The 25,519-nt window shown below is 32.9% G+C and overlaps 2 protein-coding genes across 2 annotated transcripts; one reads left to right on the plus strand and one right to left on the minus strand.

The window, feature by feature from the left end:
• Positions 1 to 608: 608 nt before the first annotated feature.
• LOC108909190 (DNA polymerase theta) lies at positions 609 to 12,625 on the plus strand. The gene is made up of 8 exons (XM_018713436.2): positions 609 to 2,449; positions 2,679 to 3,619; positions 3,674 to 5,134; positions 5,190 to 5,385; positions 5,443 to 5,631; positions 7,637 to 8,094; positions 8,148 to 8,412; positions 12,173 to 12,625. Exons 1-8 carry the CDS (start codon positions 967 to 969, stop codon positions 12,472 to 12,474), a joined length of 5,295 nt encoding a protein of 1,764 aa, XP_018568952.2. The 5' UTR covers positions 609 to 966; the 3' UTR covers positions 12,475 to 12,625.
• A 3,507-nt stretch (positions 12,626 to 16,132) lies between these two features.
• On the minus strand, positions 16,133 to 25,351 carry LOC108909195 (cell division cycle 5-like protein). Its single transcript, XM_018713443.1, has 8 exons — positions 25,215 to 25,351; positions 24,841 to 25,106; positions 24,655 to 24,785; positions 24,266 to 24,594; positions 23,895 to 24,187; positions 20,995 to 21,466; positions 19,984 to 20,736; positions 16,133 to 16,465 (listed from the first exon to the last, which is right to left on the minus strand). The coding sequence occupies exons 1-8, from the start codon at positions 25,257 to 25,259 to the stop codon at positions 16,229 to 16,231; spliced, it is 2,526 nt and encodes an 841-aa protein (XP_018568959.1). The 5' UTR covers positions 25,260 to 25,351; the 3' UTR covers positions 16,133 to 16,228.
• Between the last annotated feature and the right edge of the window lie 168 nt (positions 25,352 to 25,519).

Here is a 25,519-nt window from a genome sequence, read left to right on the forward strand (position 1 = left end):
GTAACCCTGACATCAAAGGAAAGTAACCGATGTAAAAAGACAAAACCTTGAAGAAGAAGACGAACATTGAATTCGTTTTGTTTTTATTTTTATTTTGAATTTCTAACCTCAGTTTAATTGTCATACATAGTATATTATTTATAATGTTTATCGTATTTAACTATTTAATTATTTTGTGAAGCATAACTGTGATATACATACGCGTTAAATTTTATAATGAATGATGATTTGCTTATGAATGATACGTTAGATAATTTTGCTTTTACACAAACGGAAGCCCTTTTTAGAGAACAAACATTTCTGAGAACTAGAAAAGAAAATAAGTCTGTAAATCAAAATGAAAATTTACAGAAGAGCCCTATATCTGAGCTACAAGAACTACAAGATGTGTTAGGAACAAATATCTCTTTCGATGATTCTGTATTTCTTACTGAGTCTCAAACCCTTGAGTCAAAGAACAATAAAAAAAATGAGGAAGAAAAAGCAGAACATATTTTAAAGGATAATAAACATATTTTGAATAAAGTACACAATGATGAAACAAAAAAATTCCAAGAATCCATACTACCTAAATGTTTAATGTTATCTACAACAAAACATGAGAATAAACATCCTCATAGTTATGAACATTGCCAAAATAGTGAGAATGTTCAAAATATAGATCCATTTAGAAATAAATGTAAAAATATAACTTTGAAAAAGTTTTGTCAAGATACCATTAAATCGAAAAGTGATGTAGAATTGGTTAATATTAATCAACAGTCTAGTAAAAATAACATTATAAAAGTTGAAAACAAATTTTTAACTGCACAAAATAGAGAAAGTGAACTGAATAATACTATCCCCAATAGTTTGCACGTTAATCATAGAGAATCTCAAGTTTTTAATTCCGATCAATGTAAATTGTCTTCTTGGGGCCTACCAGAAGCCGTCCTTGAAAAGTACAAATCAAAGAAGGTAACAGAAATGTTTCCATGGCAAGTGGAGTGTCTGAGCAATATAAGTGTCTTAAATGATCGTGCAAATTTGGTTTATTCTGCACCTACTTCGGCAGGGAAAACATTAATAGCTGAAATATTGGCTATAAAAACAGTTTTGGAATATCAAAAAAAGGTAATTTTTATTTTGCCATTTGTTTCCATAGTTAGAGAAAAAATGTACTACTTTCAAGATATATTAGGAACTAGTGGAGTGAGAGTAGAAGGTTTCATGGGGTCATATAACCCTCCGGGTGGTTTTAACTCTGTGCAAATTGCAATTTGTACAATCGAAAAAGCAAATAGTTTAATAAACAGACTGTTAGAAGAAGGTAATTTATCTTGTATCGGGGCTATACTTGTTGATGAGGTTCATTTATTGGGAGACCCAAGTCGAGGATATTTATTAGAATTACTTTTGACTAAGCTTAGATACATTTCGAGAAAAGATAAAAGTATTAATATTCAAATCATTGGTATGTCCGCTACACTCCCAAATTTAAACCATCTCTCTAAGTGGCTAGACGCTGAACTTTACACTACAAATTTTCGTCCGATACCTCTGCATGAACAAGCACATGTGTGTGGCGAAATATATGACAACAAATTAAAGCTAGTACGAAAACTGTCACCTTTACCCGAATTGGGTACAGATACTGATAATATATTACAGCTGTGCTTAGAAACAATCAGAGATTCCTGCTCAGTTCTCATATTTTGTCCAACTAAAAACTGGTGTGAGAACTTGTCACAGCAAATTGCTACAGCTTTCTTCAAAATCGGAAGTTCCAAATCTAAATGGGGAGACCTTCTGCATTCACAGTTAAACACAAATTTAATTATAGAACTCTTGGAACAGCTCAAGTACTGCCCTGTGGGTTTAGATGCAATTCTTCGGAAAACTGTGTCTTTCGGAGTAGCCTTCCATCATGCTGGATTGACTATGGATGAAAGAGATATTATAGAAAGTGCTTTTAGAAATGGAGTCCTAAGGGTACTAGTTGCGACATCAACTTTATCTTCTGGTGTTAACCTGCCTGCTCGTAGAGTTATAATTAGAACCCCTAATTTCCATGGGAAACCTTTGGATACCCTCACTTACCGTCAAATGATTGGCAGGGCAGGGAGGATGGGTAAAGACTCTGTAGGTGAAAGCTTACTTATCTGTCAGAAAAACGACTATAAAATTGCGAAGGAGTTAATGTCGGCTCATTTAAAGCCAGTCGAGAGTTGTCTTGAAGGAGCAGGCAAACTTAAAAGAGCTATTTTAGAAGTAATTGCAAGTGGAGTTGCATCTTCTCCAGAAGATGTCGCTTTGTTCACTCAGTGCACTTTACTGGCAGTAGAAGATGAAGATTCAGAAGACTTAAGTAATCCTATAGAAGAAGCTGTTTCATTTTTGAGGAAGTATGAATTCATTCGACTGCAGAAGCAAGAAGATGGAAAGGAGAAATATGTAGCGACATCTTTAGGTAAGGAAACCATTAGCAATAAGTCCTTAAGCAAATTGAACTGGAAAATAAGCCCAATTAATGCATTTATTGCTATTGTATTCTCTTTCAAATATATATTTTATATAATATGTTATCCATTCCAGTTTTTTCATTCTTAATTAAAGTAAAAAAAAATTGATGTCAACTTTTGGCCCCTATAATAATTATAAATTACAAATGAAGATATAAAATGCGCAAGTTCTTCTAGGCAAAGCATGTTTGTCTTCGTCCATGGCACCAGATGAGGGTCTAGCATTATTTACGGAATTAGAAAAGGCACGTCAGTGTTTTGTATTAGAAACCGAGCTACATTTGATATATCTCGTAACTCCATACAGCGCCTGCAACTCATGGGGAAACATTGACTGGATGTTTTACTTAGAATTATGGGAAAGATTGCCAAGAACGATGAAAAAAGTAGGGGAATTAGTGGGGGTCCAAGAATCGTACATTGTAAATGCTACTAGAGGAAAAACGCAGACAAATACTAACAAACTCTTTCACAAGTTGATGGTACATAAGAGATTTTTTATAGCTTTGGCTTTGCAAGACTTAGTAAATGAAAAACCATTGAGTGAAGTGTGTGCTAAATATAATTGTAACAGAGGCATGCTTCAATCTCTTCAACAGTCCGCTTCATCTTTTGCTGGAATGGTAACGTCTTTCAGCCGTCAACTAGGATGGAGCAGTGTGGAAATATTAATATCGCAATTCCAAGATCGTCTGCAATTTGGCGTAAGTCGAGATTTGTTGGATTTGATGCGATTACCCGTTCTCAACGGCAAAATGGCCAGGATTCTGTACAACGCCGGTATGGAAACTGTTATACAAGTTGCAAATTCTGACCCTGCAACTATTGAGAATATTCTCCATAAAGTGGTTCCTTTCCAAACTGAAAAAGGACGTGACGGGGAATCAGAATTCGACAAAAAACAGAGGAATAAGTTCAGAAATGTCTGGATCACTGGCAAGGAGGGATTAACTGAAATGGAAGCAGCTGAATTGTTAGTTTCAAGTGCTAGGCAATACCTTAAACTAGAAATAGGTTTAGCTGAAGCAAAATGGGGAAAAAGAGTAGATGAAAATGATTCAAGGTGTTCAGAAGAAAGTGAAGAAAACAGTAGTGATAAAGATATATTGCTTCAAGAAGTGAGTTTTTATTTTAAAGGAATAATTCTTTGAATAATGCTTAATTATTTTTAGTTAGTTCCAATGAATTCAGGAGAAAACAGTGTACCTATTAATGAAGATAAAACGCCCATTTCTCAGTTACTTTCAAAAGAAAATAGCTTATTGCCGAGTAGCTTGAACAGTGCTGAATTATGTATCAAAAATAATAACTCTGAAACCTCTTTGGCAGACATATACAATGTCTCAAGTGATATATCTGAAAAAAGTGTCACTAAAATTGAAGATGACGAAAATACTGAGGAAAGAAAATTTGGTACAAAGACAACTGGTACTACTTCTTCATGTGACTCAACAAAAAAAACTTATGGAGATGCAGGAACTGATAAAAAAGAAGAAAGCTGGTGTACTGCTAGCTTTTTAGATATAAATTTGACCAAGATTGAAGAAAACCTTATAGAGAGCAAACAGTCAACTGCAACAGCACTTTCTAATCATAATTCTTTCAAAGTTCCACAACAAAGTTCTTCAAAAAATGAAGTTTCTCACTTACTGATGTCTCCTCCTGTTGAATTGAATATATCGGATTCTTCTGTTATCAGTTCACGAAGCAACCATAATGTTTCTAATCAATGCCAGTCAGACCAGAGCCTTTTTAATGACAGTTTTAACTTACAATTAAGTGAAAGCGATAAAGAATCATCGAAAGACAGTGGAGTGAAAGAATTAAATAACCATAACATTAGTAATTTATCCGACACTGGTGATTATCTCGATAATGCTTTTTCGGTTTCTTTCAATACTAATCCATCCAATGTTTCAAACATATCAGATGACATTCTTACGTGTTCTATAGAAGAAGAGACACCAGTGTCTTTAAGAAAAAGAAAAAATGGCGGTGTTGACCAATGTTTCACAACTCCTTCTAAGAAGAAAAAGATTTCGAAGTCAAAAATTGGAAAACCGCCACCACCGAAAGAAAAACATGAGAGCTTGTCTCAGGAACAACTAAATTCCTCTTACATTAGGAATAAATTAACAGAAGATTCTGCAGCAGATTTCAGTAAATTTGATATCATTAACGTCTGCGCCCATGAGTCGTTGTTGGAGTTATTCGCCAAAGAACTGAAACAGAAAGAGCGTTTCTCTCTTTCTCTAGCCTGCAGCAAAGTAGCAGAAAAACGACCCGTTATAGGGATGAACATTGTCAATCCTGAGGGAATTAAAAATGAGTGCCCAAAAGAAAACAAATTTTGTTGCAACTATAGGAAAGTAGACGGGTTCGCTGTAACATGGGATGGGTCCAACGTTTTTTATCTTGCCCTGTCGGATGACAATTATAACAAAAAAATCATAAAAACATTTAAAACCTCTTTGTCGAATAAGAACGTGTGTGTTGGGATATTCGACTCGAAAGAACAAATCAAGCTGCTCCACCACTGTTTCGGGATAAATTTTAAGGGTAAAATGGAAGATCCCAAAATAGCTGACTGGGTTTTGGAACCAGAGGGAAAGGAAAAGAATTTACAGGCCATGGTAATTTATATTTAAAAAATTTAGTTGTCTGTTTTCTTTGTTTTTATCTTTTTAGACAGTTAAATATTGCCCTGAAGCGGTCAAACTGTCACAACTAGCAGGAGGCTGTAAGGGAGTTGGGAGTGTCGCTTTAGACTTGTACAGTTCAATAGAATCCAAAGTTCGTGCCTCTGTAGAGGCAATTGTGAATTGGCACTTAATAATTTCACTTAAAACAATTTTCAAAGATACGAATTGCCTAAATATGTATGGTAAGGACTTTGTTCATTTCCTGATCAAGGTTAATGTATTAGAAAACTTTTTTTCAGAGGTCGAAATGGATACTATGTTATGTTTGGCAAAAATGGAAATAAACGGAATAAGTGTATGCAAAGATTTGCTTCAGAAATTGGTAGAATCTTTGAAACATCAAATGGGTATGATTGAGAAAAAGGCCTTCTCATTGGCGGGAAGACATTTTAATTTCGTATCATCGGCAGATGTTGCAAAAGTTATAGGTACCTTATCTTATATTTTTATCATTATAGTAGAGGGTGAGTTGATTTTTTTTGTCAGACTTTAGGAAAAAATAATGATGTATACACAATATTCTTTTATCTTTAAAAAAATGTTTTCCAAATGCATAATGATGTATTTTTTAGATATTAGTGATTTTTTTTTACAATAAAACCGTATCTTTCAAATATATTTTCATCTTTAAAATTGTGTCACTGAAAAATAGAGCGCCGAATGGAAAAAAAAAAAATAAATTATATGCCGTTCACAAAATTAAAAATAATTTTTTCAAAATTTAAGCTCAGTGTACAATAAGATAGTTCTTGAGTTTTTCTCATAAAACTGACCGTTACAGACTAAAACTGTCTATTATTAAACTAAACATTCCTTAATAAATACAGTAAAACTCGGTTATAGCGAGCATTCACGGGAACGCAAAATTTGCTCGTTATACGCGAGTGCTCGTTATAGACGTCGCCGTCGCCAACTATGCTGAAAATTATTGGACACATATTGGACATAGCTGCATTGCACTTGTATTTTTATTTTCAAACATATAATATTATTTATCTACATAACATAGATACGTATAACTGTAGGGAAGTTACATTACATAGCATTTATTATTAACGAAAAAATTCTGTAATATTTTTCTGCACCACTCTTTTGCTTAATATCTCCTGACTGATATTTCTTTGCAACCAATCAGCGGCATTTAAGAACTGCTCGTTTTCCGGATATTTGAATTCGACGTATGATACTATGGTTTTTAACGCAGAGATGGCTTCATGTGTCGAAGGAACTGTAACCTCATCGCTTCCCGTTTCTTCTTCATCACTTTCTTCATCTATTGATGGGTTAATCGCTAATTGTGTGGTTTGAATTTCATTTGGGAATTCAGCCACTTCGAGACTTTCGTCTACCATGTCGTACTGAACTATGTCAAACACGTCAAAATCGGATATGTTGTTTTTTCTACTAGTCATAACAAGTTTTTGCGTTCATTTGATGTCATGTGCGTAAAAACTGGTTCTACGATAACTCGTTATAGCCGAGATCACTATTGCGCGGGACCAAAATCAAAGCTCGTAATAGCCAAACCCTCGTTATATACGAGTTCGTTATAGCCGAACAAAAATACACGTCTTACATAGGGAATTCGGAAGGGACATTTCAATTTGCTCGTTATAACCAAGTGCTCGTTATATCCCCTGCTCATTATAAGCGAGTTCAACTGTAATTAAAAAAAAATTGAGTTATCTCTATTGAATCATACCTATTCCTCTGTAACGTTGGTAATGAGGATAATGTGAAAAGAATATATGTCACATCAAATAAAATCTGCCTGGAAATGGTAGAAAGAAATATTTTTTAATACACACCACTTTTTGAGTACTGCTGACTTGTTTTAAGTATACAGTGAAGTCCACTTAAATTGATTATCCTGTTATTACCTAATACAACAACTAATAACAGTAAATCTATAACTTGAGTTAACATTGGTAGTTCCTTCACATCTAATAATCTGTTGTGTTTTGGTATTAGCCTAATGAGTAAAAATTGTAGTAGTGTTACTTTTGTTAATAGTTAGTGTCTTATTTCAATAGTGCACAATTACAGTAATCACGAAATGGTGGATATGCTTTTGGTTTATCGTAAATGTAGACAAAATGTTATTACCGCAGATCTTATGTATCAGAATCATTTTTGTATACTCGTTCAAAGATAAAGATTGATTAGTTATAACCCCTGCCAGTCCAGATGTGGCAACATCTAATACTTACTACTGTCATGTGAGAATATAACGTGTCATTCCCTCTCTACTCCAGAAGTTCTCAATATGTTCCCATTTTTTTTTGTCATAATGGAATATAAGATTTTTTTTATTTATTCTCAAATTTATAAAATACCTATATCTAAAGTTTGATGAAGAAAAATCGAACCACCTCATGTAGTAGTTTCATTGTCTTTATGATGAAATATCATATTTGTTTGAAATACCTTTAGGTATGTTCAGAGGAAGAAAAGTAAGCACAAGAAAACAGGTCTTAGAACAAAACGAACACCCAATTTCCGATCTAGTTCTGCAGTGGCGCAAAATAAACTGTACCTTAACGAAAATGATTTATCCACTGATACGAATAACTGCGGATGGACGCATCCGAGGCTGCTATATCAATCACACTGCTACGGGACGTATAACTATGCACGAACCGAATTTACAGAACATCGCCAAAGACTTTGAAGTAATCAATCCAGTAACTAAAGAGAAAATTAAAATAAGCTGCCGAAGTGCTTTCCGAGTTCCTGAAAATCATTGCTTGATTTCCGCTGATTACTGCCAATTGGAGCTGAGAATTTTAGCTCACTTGTCCAGAGATGAACTGCTAAGAAACATTCTTATAAAACCAGGGGATGTGTTTAGGTCTATCGCCGCCAAGTGGAACAAAGTGGAAGAAGATGAGGTATAAATTTAAAATTAATGGCTGTATTTTGCGATTTTATGTTATTTTTTCAGGTTAACGACACGATGAGACAAAATACTAAACACATATGTTATGGAATTATTTATGGTATGGGAAGTAAAACACTCGCAGAACAGTTAGAAATTGATGAGAGCGAGGCAATTTTGTTTATGGATAGCTTCAGGAACACGTATCCAGGAATTAAAAAGTTTATTAAAGAGACCATTGATAGTTGTCGAGATAAGGGTTATATAGAAACCATTTCAGGGAGGAGACGATATTTGCCACATATAAATGAAGCAAATACCACCAAACGAGGTATTATCTTTCACTAATTAGTTAAGATATTTACTATACATGCTGTAACTTTGAATGAGGATCATATTTATATGGAGACTACTTTTGACCTTTAGAAACACATGTCACAAGTTTGTTTTTGCTCAAATTCTGTCCTCAAAACTAAATTATTATTTTTTTGCTTTTGTTTCGTAATTTTTCACATCCTGCTGCTGAAAAGTGTATTTGGCTATTCTCGTTTTCATGAATTAATGTTGGCTGTTTGTTTTTTGCCTGCTTAAAGACCCGTTGTATCACATCAAATGGATTGATATGTTGTTTACCTAAACTAGGTTAGGTTAATGTCGGAAATTATTGATAATGAAATTCACAAACTAAACACGGTGCTTTAAAAGAATAACCGATAGTTTTTATTGGAAACTTACTGAAATTTTTGAAAGATATTTATTATCACATCAAAAAAACTGACCCTCTACTAAAAATTGCACCTTATACAGGTTTTTCAGGTAACCTGTTCACTAAAAGTTTTTAAAGTTCCAGTTACAATCAAAATTTGAAATTTATACAGCTATCTGGCTTCAATTTATTCTTTTTAAGTGAAATATTTTCAAGTGTGCGGTACTTCCGGTTTCTCCGAAAATTACCGCACCCATGCCTTGAAAATCGATAGTTTTCGAGATATTTAAAATTTTTTTTAAATTTTGACGTGCAACGATTAATATTAAATATCTCTAACATGTGTATAGCTGGAAATGTCTTATTTGCATTATTAGTAGATGTTATGTATTCACAGAAAATGTGCCACATTTGACCTAACTATGCACAGGGTCCTCAAAATTTTGCAGCCATTACAGTAATCTTCAAAGGTTGAAAACTTTTTTTTTTAAATGGAACACCAACAATTTCATTAATCAGGAATATGTAGAATTAAATTCTGCGTCGATTGATATAGGTTTCCTATACTTATATTCAACGGTTTCGGAGATAATCGTGATTATTTATAAAAGAGGAACGTCCGTTAATTTGCGTCCGTTAATCCTTGATTATGGATTACCAAGTTAGATTTGAAATTTAGGAAGAAAATTTGAATTTCCAAAAATGTATTTTTATATCCGAAATTTTAACTTAAACTAACAACAATAAAATACATGCACAACTTCGAAGGAAATATTTGGGGAGATTTTTTACTTAACTAACGAATGCAAATATCAATCGAAATTTAAAATTTTTATTGTAACTGGAAGTTTAAAAACTTAATGAATGGATTATGTGAAAAACCCTGTGTACCACCATATGTCCGTGATTAGAGTGAGTAACGGCAAAATGTTTTTATTAGAGATGGGAAAATTCCCAAACTATGAAAATTCCTGGAAAGTTTCCATTGAAAATTCCGGAAATTTTCCGAAAATTTCAAAAAAATTTTTTTGGATTTGGTATTGTGTTCTACATACCATCAGCTTTCCAAAAAGACCAAATACTTATATACATTTTTATTTATATTGGTATAAATATTGGAAAAATATAAATTATGTATTAATCATCCGTTAGAAAAAATTACATGCTGAGGGTTACAGTGCGTAAACACTATACAGTATACAATATTTATCTTTATTTTTTAACAAACAAATAGTAAATACATTAAATAATTATACTAGTTTTAAAATGTAATTGTACTTTGGTATAACTATCAAAATTCATATTAAATTTGAAAAGGAGGCAATTTATGAGTCTTGTATTGCTCTCTATTATGTAGATTGTAGACTTAACAAAGATTAAAATAAGTAAGTGTAAGTGTTTTCTAACTTATTTGGATAATATGGTCTTCTGGTATTCCAAATTAACCGAAAATCCGAAATTAACCAACGATTTTTTGTGTATGTTCATAGAAGTTAGAAGTAGAATTGGCTCCAAGTTTACAAATTGTTAGAAATATTCCCGGAAATTTTCCGACGGAAATTTTTTCAGAAACTTTCCAGGGAAAATTTCTCAAGCTTCGATTATTTCTTCCCGGAAAATTTCTGTTTTGGAAACTTTCCGGGACGGAAAATTTCCCATTGCCCATCTCTAGTTTTTATGTTTCCTTATACAGAAAAAGTTAAGCTTGGATAAAAATTTTACTTGTTTTTAAAATAAGGTTTTCACTATAGGGTCTTCAGGAAACAAAAAAATCTGAAAGTGATGTGTAAGAGTGATGACCCTAATATTTATCAACACAAATAAGCCGGTACTGAGGAAAAATAAAAAATTACGTCGAAATTTCAGATTGTTGTTGAAACTGCCTACTTGGTCCTGAAATAAAAAAAGAAAAATAAATAAACCGTTAGGTAAAATGAATGCAGTAGCAAAAACTGTATCCTCTATTCGTTCAAGAGATATAAAAAATTGTAATTGTTAGAATATATTTTAGTCCAGACGGTATCTGTTTCAAAAAGTCCATATTTGGGTGAATCGTATTTCCACCGTGATTTTTGGCTTTAAAATATCACTAGAAATGAAAATTTTTCTATGCGCATAAAAAAAAACGTGGGTTTAACTTTTGGCGGCACAATATGTTAAAAAAATTCTAAAAATGTCATATTTTTCTTCCTATTCCATTATGTATCTTTTCAAGAGTTGATTTTAGGCGAAAATTGAATGGAAAAATATGTTTGTAATTAAATTTTACAAAATATAACTAGTTACAAATCGAATAAATCATCATTATTATTGTAAAAATCAAAAAAATCGCCAAAAATGGGATTGAAAAACATTACTTTTTAGGGATTTTTTTTGGGGTCTTTAAGTTGGGTATATAGGACCTTCGTACTTGTCTCAAGAAAAGTTCATGTTATGTAGAATATTATTTACTGTTTAAAATATAAGCAAATGAGAAATTAACTAATTATATTACAAAAATACAAAATTATAGTACAAAAATTCGACCAATGTTTAAACAAGCACCAGAACTCTCCTAATTGACGGATTCAAATTTTTCAAAAAGCGCTTGAAAACTTGAGAGCCCTTCTACACGCGATAAAATTTTCAAGTATCTAAGGGCCTTGGTTTTTACTGCGCAAAATTTTGAAAATTTGCAAAATTTTTTTTCAAAATCTGGATTGCAAAATTATTATGTAAAATCTATCGAACCGATTTTGATGAAATTTGAAGTGATGATTCTACATAACATGAAGTTTTCTTGAGTCAAGTATGAAGGTAATATACTTACCCAATTTAAAGACCCCAAAAAAATTCCTTAAAAAGTAATGATTTTTAACCCCATTTTTGACAATTTTTACAATAATAATCATGATTCATTCGATTTGTAACGTAGTCATAATTTGTAAAATTTAATTACAAAAATTTTTTCCTCTTCCATCCGCCTAAAATCAACTCTTGAAAAGATACATAATTAAATAGGAAGAAAAATATGACATTTTTCGAATTTTTTTAACATTTTGTGCCGCCAAAAGTTAAGCCCACGTTTTTTTTTTATGCACAGAAATTTTTTTTTCTAGTGATGTTTAAAAGCCAAAAAGCCAAAAATCTCCATGGATATACGATTCACCCAAACCAAAACAGATACCGCCTAGTCTATTTCACTTTTCTCAGTTTACTATTGCACAATTTTAAGATTTTTGCCTGTCTTGTCAACACTCTGTACAGGCACACTTAACATTTGTACCTTATATCAGAAATAGTCGCAATCAGTTTTTAATCAAACATTTCTTTTATGAATAACACAAATGTTTTTCCTTTTGTCCGCTCTAACTGTCAACATATTGTATTTGTAAAATTGTTATAGCACAAGCCGAACGTCAGGCGGTAAATACCACTGTCCAAGGCTCTGCCGCAGATATTGCCAAAAAGGCTATGGTTAAGATAGAACAGGAATTACAAGAAGTGTTTAGTAAAACAAAAAACAAACCCAAATTGGTGCTACATTTACACGACGAACTGATGTATGAAGTACCAACAAAGTACGTTAAGAAAGTTGGGAAAATTATTAAGAAGAACATGGAAAATTGTGTACAGCTGTCTGTACCGTTTCCAGTGAAACTGAAATCTGGAGTGTCTTGGGGCGAGATGACTGAGTATATTCTGTGATAGCTTTATGATTTTTCACATATTTTAATTGTATTCTTCGTATTTGTAATTTTCATACTTTTTTACAATTTCTTTAATTATATTGTGTGCTTCAAAATGACTACGGCAACTAGTCAAATGTAAGATCTATTTATTCTATAATTTTTGTGTAATTGGGAAAAATTTTATTGTATGGTAATTTATAATAATAAATTAGGATTTAATAATTATTTAATATCCCGTTATCATCTGCATCACATCAAACCACTATAATATTACTTCAGAGTGTAACAAAAAAAAGTATGTTTAAAAAAATAACGTTCTAAAATGTGATTTTACAAAGTCAAATATTGTGTGGTCAGTAATATAAAATTGTTTCACTGTCTACAATATGCGCCCCATCTTCAAGTCAATTTTTGAATCCACAAAGCAAAATTTTTTGCTTAAAAAATAATGACGAATGATTATTATTAATAGAGTATAATTTGATTTTTAATTTTTGGAATTCTTGTTATTTATTACAGGATTTAATACTTAATATTTGAGAAAATGATTTTTATTTTATTATTTCTCTCAAATTTTAAGTACTACATTATATTGGGTGTCCTGAAATTAATTCAACAAAATTTGGTCACGATTCTTAAGGGGACATATACGATTAGAGCAATCAGAAAATAAATTTTTTTTATATTAAACGATAGAACTATATGAGGAATATATTCTGAATGTTTGAAAGTTACAGCCTGTAAACGTTGTGCATGTCCGTTCAGGTTCGGACCACACACCACAGGTAGAAACAAAAGCGCACACCACAGACAGAAGCAAGAATACACAGGGGCAAGTATACCAGATGTTTGTAGAACAATTAACCGTTTTCGGGAAACAACCGCCCAAGTTTGTTTACAGTTTATAGTTACCCTTTCTTTCACGTGTCACAACTTTAAACGCGTTTTTTCTCGAAACTGGTGTACACGATTACACAAAAACTATAGAACCGATTGAGTTCCCCCTTAGTAGGTTGATAACATTATTACCTTCTATATGACAGAAATTGATTTTGGTAAATTTAAATAAAATATATTTTTTTTATACAAATTGTACAAACATTTCGCATGAAAATTCGATTTTTGTCTTTAAATGTGTGCCGTTTTTTTAAATTTGCATTTTTTCCATTTTTCTCAACGTCACAGAAACTACACGTTTTAAATAAAAAATTTTTTGTATTTTGATGCAAATTTCAAGGGGAGCTAGGCTGTGCACCGTTTTGGAAGTCGTGCTGCTATTTTATTGTGATTCTCTACCACAGCTCTGCCATTTTGATTATGAATGAATTCAAAAAAATGTTTTTTTTTTATATATTTGAATATCGTGTTAAAGAACACCTACAGTCCGATGAATGTAGAATGAATATTTCGTAGTTTAAAAAATTCCTCAAAATCGACTCATTTTCCTCCATCTAATTGTATCTCTGTTCCCTTAAGACAAATTTAGGAGACCCATATTTTTTATTTTTGCCAAGTGGCCCCTGAAATCCTCCCTTAAAAAGAATCTTTTTTTTATATCTGAGAAGTCTGTTGTACGAGAATCACTAAATTTGGTACACAGAGGTTTTATGACATGTGCAATCTGATAAGTGCTACGCTTTTTGGCGGGGAACCCCCTAAGGTACTTTTCCGAGAGCCTCCTTGTCTAATAAATAAATATATAATAAATATACGTATAATAAATATTAAGAATTTCAAAAAATATTTTTTACACTTTGTTTTTTAGCATTACAAAATGACCTAAAGATGAGGTAATATGCATTCTTCTTTTTCTAAAATAAATCCTATAATAATATCAAAATAAAGCTGTACCTCCACAAAAAATGGTGGTCTATAGACCATTGGCGGTTCGTGACATTGAGAATAGACGAAGAATATTTATTGATTGACTAAAAAGCAAAATAAAGTGCCGCTGGCGAGAATTTTCAAAATTTCAAGGTCAAATGGCTTTAAATGAATCTGGAAATTTTTAGTTGCATTTGTAATATTACCGAAAAACTGATGTTCGTGAGAAGGATTTTCATTTAGATTTTTTAAAAATAGAAATATTAGTTCAGCTTGTGGACTTCTGCGAACATTAGCGCACACAGTACATGTATGTTCCAAAGAAGCTTTGGGTTATGACAGCCCCACGTGACGTTCCCAAAATTGTTAAATCCCTCCTTATTCCACGCGCCCGACTTTACACAGACAATAATTAAACACGGCATACAGAAAGGTTTTTTTAAATAACTTCCACACAACCACTTATACTCCGAATACCCTTCATTCTGAAACTTCCGAACGTACACATTGTCTTGTGACTTCCCTTTTTTTCCATATCGAGAGAATAAGGTACAGAGGTCTTTCGCAATTTAAAAAAATCTTTTTTGTCCCCAATTTTCCATCTGGAAAATGGCGCTTCCAGTAAAAGACATACTGGATCATACATAGGAAACATTTCTACAATTATTATACAAAACAAATATTAACTAAGAACCATAATAATTGTGCACTGGGCGACGTGTTTGGTATAAACTGTTTAAATTAAAGGCAGGCGATGGGCGATGACAATATGCTTCAATATCCGTGTCACTCGTTCCCCCACGCCTGACGAGCCACCACTGCTTAGACTGTTTCTAAATTTAAAGTTTTCTAAAATTAGATTTGTAAACTGATTTTCATTTCAAATCCTTAATACCATAACATTGGCGCGGCTGTTAACACCAGGTACTAAGCTCTCCAACAATACGCAATTCAATTGGTGTGGGTATCTGGAATTGGACCGTGTCGGAGTGTTTTTTGCGTACCGCTATTTCTTTGAGGTGTTTTCCAGCCAATGCGCGAAAATTGGATTCGAAGGTATTGTGCGTCCGTTAACATTTGGTGGTGGACATTTTGAGCGTATGTTGTCGTTTGTTTTGTACTTGAGCATTTAAAAATTACTGAATTGTGGTTTTTGGTATTTGGAGTCCCTAAATGACGACGTGAATCTTTGGGAACTTTAATTACATATTTTTTTAATTCATAATTTGATTAAGTTACTAAAATTCAAGCTAAAATTTAAGCACAACACTATCTTCGTACTACAAAATCGATACATTTTATTTATTTATTTCAAAACTGGAAAACAATTGTCTTGAAATTGTTTCACAATAAACAGTTGTTTACATTTTTTCCATAGGACAAGTCTGCCGTATGGACACTTGGTGTGCATCAGCTGTGTAGCGCTATTGTCATGTGATTAAACTCCCCAATATTAATACTCGCTGTATTTTGAAAACTGTTAATCTTACGCCCCTATAATATACTTTTTTGTTCATTTATGATTACTCTATCTCATGTTGAAGTTATGGCAGTCAAACTTCTTACCCCCTTTATACTTATTTAACTTTTAATTTGATACTAACATTCCCTCTTTTAAACTTCATAATTTTATTGAATATTTTGCACATAAATGTATAATGTTTATTTGATGGAGTGGCATAAAAATCATCAGTAGTTGATGCCACACACGAAGCTCACCATGACTAATTAATAAAAGGGATTCAGATTTGGAGAATGTGGCGGACATTGAATGAGAACAGCACTATTTAACTTTCTCAGTTGAATAAATGGTACAATTAAATATATAACGTTATTTACAATATCTTTATTTACGGTTATGTGAATATTTATTTTTTTACGTACAGTGTATTAATAATTTAAATATTGTATAAACTACCTCAAGAAATCTTACTCAACAATTAATACTATTCGTTTTCAATCGGACTAGTATTATTTTCTTCAATGATAGATTCTTCTCCATTAGTCGTAGATGATACTTCTTCAAAGTTAGCATCATTCTGTTCGGCCTGAGCCACGATCATTTCCTGTTGTATCAATTTATATTGCTCCTGAAGATCTTTTATTTCATTCTGTAGGTAAGCATATTTTTTTTGCAATGCCTTTTCTCTTTCCATCTGTCTCGTCACGTCTTCGGTCAGCGACTAAAAAAAACCAGTATTAAACGTTGGAAATTGTGATGAAATCAGTAGACAACATAATTTTTATCAATGAGCCAAAAAGCTGTTCAAAAACAGATCTATTTACAGGACATCAGATATAACTAAAAATAATATACAGGATGTGCGAAAACGAATGAAAATAAAAATAAACAATTAGATCTAGTCACCTCGGTACAATTTTTCTTCCTTAAAAAGTTACGGGCCTTCAAAGATAATTTATTTATTCCAATTTTTTTAAGGTGATACATATCACTGCCACATGGCAGTTTTTGGGGTAACTGAATATGAATATAAACTTATTTTTTACTTAATACATCTGTACGTTACAGATAAAAATCTACCGCAACTCCAATATAGAATTTCACTAAAATTTCTTTAAAAATGATAGAATTATCATTTAAAAATTAATAATAAATAATGTACATTTTTTTGGAGGCCCATAGCATTTTAAGGAAGAAAAATTGTACTACGGTTCTTGATCTAAATCGGTTTATTTTCACCATAGGAAGCTACCTTTGCAGTATGGTATTGCTATTCACTTCTGTACACCCTGTACAAAGATTAAGAAAAGACCAACATATTTGCAAAAAAATTGGAAAACCTTTACCATTCTCAATTTTAATTCGGTATCAAAATTATTTTCATGGAAATTTTGTTAACAGCTTGGAATAAATTGAGGAAGATTATTTTCTTGCATCAAACAAACAAAAATTTAGTCTCATTTCTAATCTTCACATAATTAAAATTTTCAAATTTTGTCTGCAACATACAATATCCCTCAATGAATAGAAAATAGATCAAACCATAATTGACTTAAAACTCAACTTGCATCATACAAAGCTAAATAATTATCGACCAATAAAATTCTATCTTACATTGGGAAAATTTCTAAAAAAGTTACTAAAGACAAACTACACAAAAAATTTCCCTCCATCAATTCGGGTTCAAATTAATTCAAAATAAAATGAAACTGTAACAAAATTTGACCATAAATAACACACATGAAATGAAAACTATTATACAATGTGAAGTGATTACTTTCAATTGTGGTTAAACAAATCCAGATTGCAATGCAATTCATCTAAATCCCCATTTATTACATTCAATCGCAAAATGTTGAAAGTTTCTCAAACCATTTCCTTATAGGCTAACCAATAGAGCGAAAAAAGAGGCTTTTACACTTAAATATTACAACAAATTTTATGTATTTCCTTTGGAAAAATACTTAGTAAATGAAGACCCAAGTGATTTCCCCAGCAAAGACGGGAACAATTTTTTTTAAACAATACAAACTGCAAAATTATTTTTTTTTTGATTTTTTATAATATCTCAAGAAATAAATATGGAATCGTCTTACTCTCAACAGGACTTTTGTAGAGAATAAAAAAACTTAAAAATAGTTTTTTGTGCGACCCGATCGGTTCATTTTTTACAGAGAATCTCCGTCAAATTTGAAATTGGAAAAACAATTTTGCGGAAAATGACATAATAATATGTAGTTTAATCGTGCGCAAGATGGTTTCTGTCCGACGCATAGTTTTTGCACAATTGCATTATAAACAAATTAGGGTATTTTTTTGCACAGTGTGGCGATTTACCAAAAATGGTCCAATTTAAATTCTGAAAATGGCATCTGAAAGTAGACGACAAAATCTCCAATTTATATATCCCGGATTTTTACCGATCGAATCACATAAAAAACCATTTTATAGGTTTTTTTATTCTCTACAAAAGTCTTATTGAGAGTAAGACAATTCCATCATTATTTTTCGAGATATTATAAAAAACAAAAAAATGTAATTTTTTTGCTGTTTTTATTGTTTCAAAAAATTGTTCACGACTGCTGGGAACATCACTTGGGTTTTCATTTACTAATAGGAATTTTTCGCGAGTTCCCGTTCATGACCATCAGAATCTTAGCAGTTTGTCACTGAACAAAAATTTTTACTCTTATTTGCTCTCAAAGCGAACTTCGCGAAAATGAGACGGTAACTGGTTATTTGTTCTCCGTGGAAATTGGGAACAATTTTGTAAGGCAGCAATATTGCCGAAAATTTTATATATTTAGCGAACATATCCGCCAAGTAATAGACCATCACATTTGGTTGGATAGATACCATACCAAGAACATGTATTTTTCCAGTTATTTCGTATGAAGAAATATTTCATAAACTGTTGAAACAGTAACAGAAAATGATATTGCATGTTTGATTAATCCATTCAACAAAATATTAGCTGTTTGCAGATCTGTAAGGACTGTACATCTCCCGAATAATTCAAAGTAATTTGAACGTTTTCGTCGTTTTTCGATTCAATTTTCATTTTCTCTTTTGTGCGGTTTGGGTATGTATCTTTACATTAACCTTACTTTCGTTATATCGCAATAACCGCTAGTAACTCACCACTAGACACCGGTAAGAAAATCAGTTTCCGTTTTATAGATACTAACGTCATAAGAGTAGCTTATTCTTGTATTCCCCTATTCCCGCTATTACTCAAAAATGCATCGGTAACTGATTTCTTATCACCGTTGATCAAACGGGAACTCACGAAAAATTCCTACAAGTATTTTTCAAAAGGTAATACATGAAATTTTCTGTGTTAAGTGTGCCAAAAAATCTGTATTGGTTGGCCTATTAAGAAATCAACAAATAAGACTTCCAAAACATCAAAAATATCTTGGAATATATTTCAAATATGTCAAATTAGTTAAAAGAAAAATTATAATAGGGCAAAATTCTTGGATGTTGCTGCCACCAAAATATACAAAAACATCTGCAGACCACTCCTCGATACTCTTTTCCTGAATCGTTGCAAAGAAATTTTAAAAAATTCTGCAATTTTCTACACAATCTTTCAAGGGAATACATGTATACTATATCACAAATATTTAACCTATCTATCAGATTGCAAAAACTCCCAAAAATTTGCTACAAGAAGTGAGTTAGAAGTAACTTTAAGGTACCATAGTTTTTTGGATTGCTATGCTGTGGCCTACCAATTACAAACTTGCAACGCCATAGAACCAACAAGAGCTGAAATCAATATTAATGCATACCTAGGGGTTCTGATTGCAGGTTTGCCCCCATAGAGTTTAGCCCGAGAACAACAATGGCAAATCAAAGGTTCCTAGCTGAAGCTATGAAAGTGCAATATAAGTCTACATATCATCCTAAAAAACCATTCTACTTTAAATTTCAGACTTGTTATGGCTAAGGAAGTGTGCTGTAGGTATGTCACTTGCGGCGACCTGGTATGTCGGCCACAGCATAACAACCCGAAAAGTCATGAAAACCTTAAAACCACTCAAATTAGAAGTATTTAAACCTTTATTCGTCTCAAGAAATATCCAGAGAAAACAATTGAAGAAACGCTTAAAAACCAGAAACATTTAAATAGTTTGTACTCGAATGTTTTTTTTATGAAATTTAATCTCTTTTTTTTCAAGTAATATTTATTACTATTATTAATAATAAATGATTTTGACTAAACAATTTTACCTGTATTCTTCTGGGCAATGCAGCCTCCTCCTGCTCTTGCAAGAATTTGAAGGTATTCAACTCCAAATTTGCCTGGTCTATATTCTCGTAAATATCCTGCAACTGCTTGATGAGCGCCTGAGCTCTCGACTGATAACCGCCCGTAAGGATTTTCAACTTCTTCTCCATCTTAGCCGCCCTCTTGGCCTCTTTCGCCATGTGCGACCTATTCTGCTCCAGTCTTTTCTCTGCCGATTCGAGACGATCCTTCTTACTGGCTAAATTAGCCCTCGTATATCTATTCTGATTCGGCAAGAACAGAACTTGGCTAAGACACTCGTCCCATACTTGAGTGTACGCCTCGATAGGCAGTTCCCCGTGGTTCATTCCGATCTTAACGACTTCCATTTCTCTCTTCAACATCGTCTTGGCGTCTTCTAAGTCTTTCCCTTTGAAGTTTTCGTAGGGGTGTTGCTCCAGGAACGCTAACTGTTGGGCTTGCGAGAGATTCGACCGTTTATTCGAAGCGGGAACCGCGTTTTTTAAATTGTCGAAGTGCAACATAGTGACCATCTCGCGCTTTATGAGTTCCTCGGCTTTTTGGAGATCCGTAAGGGAATAGCTTTCGTGCGGTGGTCGTAGAACGGACATGTTAACGTCTAGGGGTCTCGGTAATGCTCTCTGGATCACTTGAGATCGACTGGCTAGTTCTTTAGCTGCTTTTGCCTTGAGTTCTTCTTCATGTCTCTTGTCGACATCTGCCTGGTCTTCAACCTAACAAGGAAATTATTAGAATGTCAAATTGGAAATATTTATTTTCAGGACCCTTTCTATCAAGCGTGCAGTGCATGAAATGTTGTTATGAATCTCAGAGTTTGTAAAAACTATTTACATAGTACGAATAAAATGATTTAAAAAAATTTTCCATAATTTGTCAGTACTATCGAAGTTTTAATAATTCTTTTGCAACACTGCAATATTAATTTAATTTTTAATGCAACCGAAATGTTCCTGTTTCTAATTATCACTTACCATCTGCTCTTGCGCCTGTTCCGGCATTTCCTCGTCGGCGTGTTCCGGGACAACAATCTCGTAGTCGTTTTTAGGCTGTGGCAAGCTGCTCAGACACATCTTTAGCTGTTCCTTTAGCGAATTCTGATATATCCTTTGTGCGGCTGGCGTGTCGGCAACGTCAGCACCATCCTCCGGGTTGATATTCAATTTATCCCTTACCGAAGGTGTCACATTACCATTCTGCGTGCCCACTGGGACAATCGCGCCGGAACGCGGAGTCATGAAGCCAGCGGTACTGCCCGGAGTGGCACTACCGTCGCTTCTAGTCGATCGAAAAGGTGTCGCTAAAACGGTGTTGGGGGTGGCGACAGATTGTGCTTGAGGCAAGACACCGCTAAAATCGGTGTTATGGAGAGGGGTATTCAAACCTCCTTTCAGTGGGGTGTCTACGTGGGTGAGAGCCATCACGTTTTGGGCCTCTTGAAGTATTCTTGGGAAAATATAGAAATAATTAAATAAAAATAAAGTAAGTGTGTATTGTTGCTACAACTAATTACATGTTTTCTCTGCTCTAAATGCCTAGAAAAATAAGGACTAGTTTCTTTGAAAATAGTAAACGTTTTACGATTTACGTTTAAAATTTATTTAATGTTCTGTTTTGATTGAATACAGGATAAGAATATTATTAATACTTGACTTATAAGCTATTACTTATTTTTGAAAAATATTTAAAAAAAAGCTTCTTTGAATAGAAGAACATGACAGAGAAAATTATACGGGGTTATATGAGAAAATAAAAAAGGCAAACTTACTATGTGAAGGAATTTTCAGTATCAGGGAATTACCTCTCAATTTTAAAAAGCTTCTTATAAATGTAAAATTTTCAATTCGATACGTGAATCGCAAATATTTTGAAATAAACAATGTGAATTTTTATCATCAAAAAGTGTATTTAGTGTATCAAAAAGTGAATGTTCACAATTTTGTGAACATCCACTTTAATACTAACATTTGTTAAAGATAAATTTGTAGAAAAATACAGGGTGATTCAGGTTTAATTTGGATAACTTCAGGAATCAATAAAACAGGTGAAAATAATGTTCATTCATGATATAAACTTATTTCCTAAATCGCAATGTTTCAGTTGAAGGATTTTTTTCCCGTTTTTCCCTCATAACTTTTGAACCACTCATCCGATTGAAATGAAATTCAGAACACAAACACTCCTTATGATCTTACATAAGCTTCTTAAGTTCAAATCACCTACCCCTCTTAGATTATTTCAAAACTTAAAAAGAGTAATTAATTTCAATAAAACAGCTGCACACCACCTTTGACTCATTAATTTTGAAACTTTTTCGTCTCTTGTTTTTTTTTTCTTCGATATTTGGCCTTGTTTCTGAGATATTCAATGAAATTCGTGACAATGTAGCGCTCAGCCGCTTAAATTGTATACAAGGTGATTCAGGTTTAATCTGGATAACTTCAGAAATCGATAGAACAGGTTAAAATAATGTTCATTCATGATATAAACTTATTTCCTAAATCGCACCATTTTGGAGATAAAGGGCGTTAAAGTGGGAATTTTTTTTCCCGTTTTTTTCCTCATAACTTTTGAACTTAATAATACTTTTAACGATGATTTTCACAAATGTCAGTTTATACAAATCACTGTGGGCTACCTCGCTATCTCCGAAACGGTACGATTTAGGAAATAAGTTTATATCATGAATGAAACATTATTTTAATCTGTTCTATCGGTTCCTAAAGTTATCCAGATTAAACCTTAATCATCCTGTGTAATAAATTAATAATTTTTGGTCATTATTTTAATATTCGTGCATATTTCCAAACAACATTAACATCTTGGATATTTACCATCAGTAGGCACAATTAACAAAAATACAAAGAATTGGAATTTTCATTGTGATGACAGAAAAAGAACTGAAGTAAAATTTGTATATAGCAAAATGTGACAGCGATATTAAAATAGTTATTTATGTAAGGCTTCTGTTCGTTTATAAATTTTAGTCAAATTTGTTAGATCAAAATGGATGGATGTCATTTTGACGAATTAACGAGTTTGATAAAATTCTCGAACTAACCAATTTCTTTTGAATAATGGTTTTGTTTTTCAGTTAATTGGAAATGGGTAGAAATGTAGTTTAATGAGGGTACTTTGAAAAAAAATATAAGGTACCTTTAAAGGTGTATAATTCCTTTACAAAACTTTTCTTCACCTGTGTTATAGAAAAAAATAATAAAATAGTGATTATTGAAACATTATTTCTTGTAGTTAATTTAATTTAATCAAGTGATGACAATCGAACCAATTTGAGACAGAAATTAAATACAATTTATTTATTATTTTTTCAAACATTTTCATGTCTAAAAGGGTTTTACATAAAAAGGAAACTGATGAATCCAAGGTCAAGAAATTCATCACCTTTGACTATGTAGAACCGTTATAAAATAAAGTAGGTATTTACATACATGGTCACAAGCAGGAAAAGCTATCCTTTATGCCACTTAAAAAAATTAAGTCTTGTTTACCATAGCAATGAAACTGATTGTGAAAAAAAATAAAATAAAAGCACCATTGTACAGCAAAAGAACTAAAAATTTTTGTTAAAAGAACAGAGTAAATAAAATATAATACATTTTTGTATATTCTGCTAAATGATAAAGTTTAACCTGTTTACCTGAAATTGTAAAGAATATATGGACAAATAATTCTACCACAAGAATTAGGCAAACGCAAATCAAGGTTGTGATTGTCATAATGTAATTATCTGTCATTAAAAAATATTTTATTTTTAAGAAAATACTGACAATGTAGGTAGTAGGTCATCTGCTTAACGTCCTTAATGCCTTGATTATAGCAAAACAAAAAAATATTACAAAATCTTATGTCTTACCTATCAGTTTGAGGAGCTGGAGTTCTAGGAGTTGCGGCAGCTTGTGGTGTGACCGTATAATCGTTCAATAATGTGTCTGTTGTCTCCACACCACTTTCGGCTGCAATTTCCCTTGCTACTTCACTAGCCCTTCCCAATTTTACAACTTGATGCATTTCCTGATCAGAAATCTGTGGTTCAGGCAAAACAAGCTTGGACCTCTTCTTTGGAGGCTCAAGATTTTGCAACATGGCTTGTGGAATGTCGTTTTCCTTTCGTTGTTTCAACTTTTGTTTGTCTTTTCTACGCTCCCTCTGAAAATAAACAATGATAAATACATCTTAAGATTTCCTTACAAAATGTCACAAATCAAAGCGACACGAAAACTATACCTCCTCCTGTTCACTTCTTAGTTCGCCATCTAAATGTTGTTGTCTCATTTTAGAAAAATCTGGGGCCATCGGGTCCAAAGCTTCATTGGAAGTGTCATAGAATCCTATGGCTGGCCTTTTTTCAAAAGGTATTTCCGCATTGTAATCTACTCCTCGCTTTTTCTTCCTGCGTGAATTCACTTCAATACCAGCAGCTCTCAATTCTCTTCTTTTCTGCAGTGCTGCCAATCTTCTAGCTTCCTCCAATTGCTTTTCGCGAGCCTTCCGTTTTGCCTTTTTGCCTTGTGTGTTAGCTAACCTGGCCCTAGCTTCAGATAGCATTTCCAACTCTACAGACATATTTGATATAAAAACTTTGAATAAATATTCTATATGTACAAAAAATTTACCATCTTCATCCATATCCTTCGGGTCAGGTCGAGCAGGTTTTGTTTCTGGGTTGGGATCAATTTCTCCTGGTTTAAGTTTACGAGGATCATCGACAGCATCTTCACCTTCCTCCTTTTTCTGGGCTTGATCCCTAAGAAATATTTGTATATATAGCCACAGCTGAATGTCAACTGATAATCACTTACAATAAATATTCGTAACGTTCTAAACACTGAGCTGCTGTTCTTCCTATGATAGGAGCAATAGTTCTCCACTGAGTTGGCATAAGTTTAGCTAAATGTAAAAGTTTTTCATCCTCCTCTCGAGACCACTCAGTTTTTTTGATGCTAGGATCCAACCACTCAAACCAACGAGCCTTGCATTGCTTTGCTGATTTTCTGTGTAATAATGAAGCTATACGTGACCACTGGTTTTTGCCATATTTCATAACAGCAGCTTTAAGAATCTCATCCTACAAACAAAGTATATTAACAAATACTTTAATAAAGTTATTGTATGCATTTTTCCATTAGGGGAATACATAAACTGATTGGCATAAATAATCACTTTTGTTACTTACCTCGGTGTTTCTCCAAACACCACCTTTTATCATTATTCGTGGCATTTTGAATAATGTTTTCAACTAATTGATAGGAACTAAATTCGATTATTAAACAATCACTTTTAATATAACCTGAAATCTGATGACATGACCTGAACACTGAACACATATTCGGAAGTAGGAAGTCAGTGAACGAATGAACGACAGAATGACAGAACCACAATGTAGCACAGAATGACAGAATACAGTAGTCACTTGAGATGGAGGAAGAATCGTATATTTAAAAGTGTAGAACGCTGTAGAGAGAAAAGGCGATAGTTGGG

This window comes from Anoplophora glabripennis, unplaced genomic scaffold, assembly GCF_000390285.2.
Source record: "Anoplophora glabripennis isolate ALB-LARVAE unplaced genomic scaffold, Agla_2.0 scaffold305, whole genome shotgun sequence".
NCBI classification, from domain to species: domain Eukaryota; kingdom Metazoa; phylum Arthropoda; class Insecta; order Coleoptera; family Cerambycidae; genus Anoplophora; species Anoplophora glabripennis.

Bases quoted from the DNA above. Each gene is read 5' to 3' on its own strand.
- LOC108909195 (XM_018713443.1), bottom strand. From the start codon at position 25,259: ATGCCACGAATAATGATAAAAGGTGGTGTTTGGAGAAACACCGAG. The intron at 25,107-25,214 runs GTAAGTAACAAA...CTTTGTTTGTAG, and splicing joins GTGTTTGGAGAAACACCGAG to GATGAGATTCTTAAAGCTGC. The intron at 21,467-23,894 runs GTAAGACATAAG...TATTTTCCCAAG, and splicing joins CCAGCTCCTCAAACTGATAG to AATACTTCAAGAGGCCCAAA.
- LOC108909190 (XM_018713436.2), top strand. From the start codon at position 967: ATGTTTCCATGGCAAGTGGAGTGTCTGAGCAATATAAGTGTCTTAAAT. The intron at 2,450-2,678 runs GTAAGGAAACCA...AAGTTCTTCTAG, and splicing joins ATATGTAGCGACATCTTTAG to GCAAAGCATGTTTGTCTTCG. The intron at 8,413-12,172 runs GTATTATCTTTC...AAATTGTTATAG, and splicing joins AGCAAATACCACCAAACGAG to CACAAGCCGAACGTCAGGCG.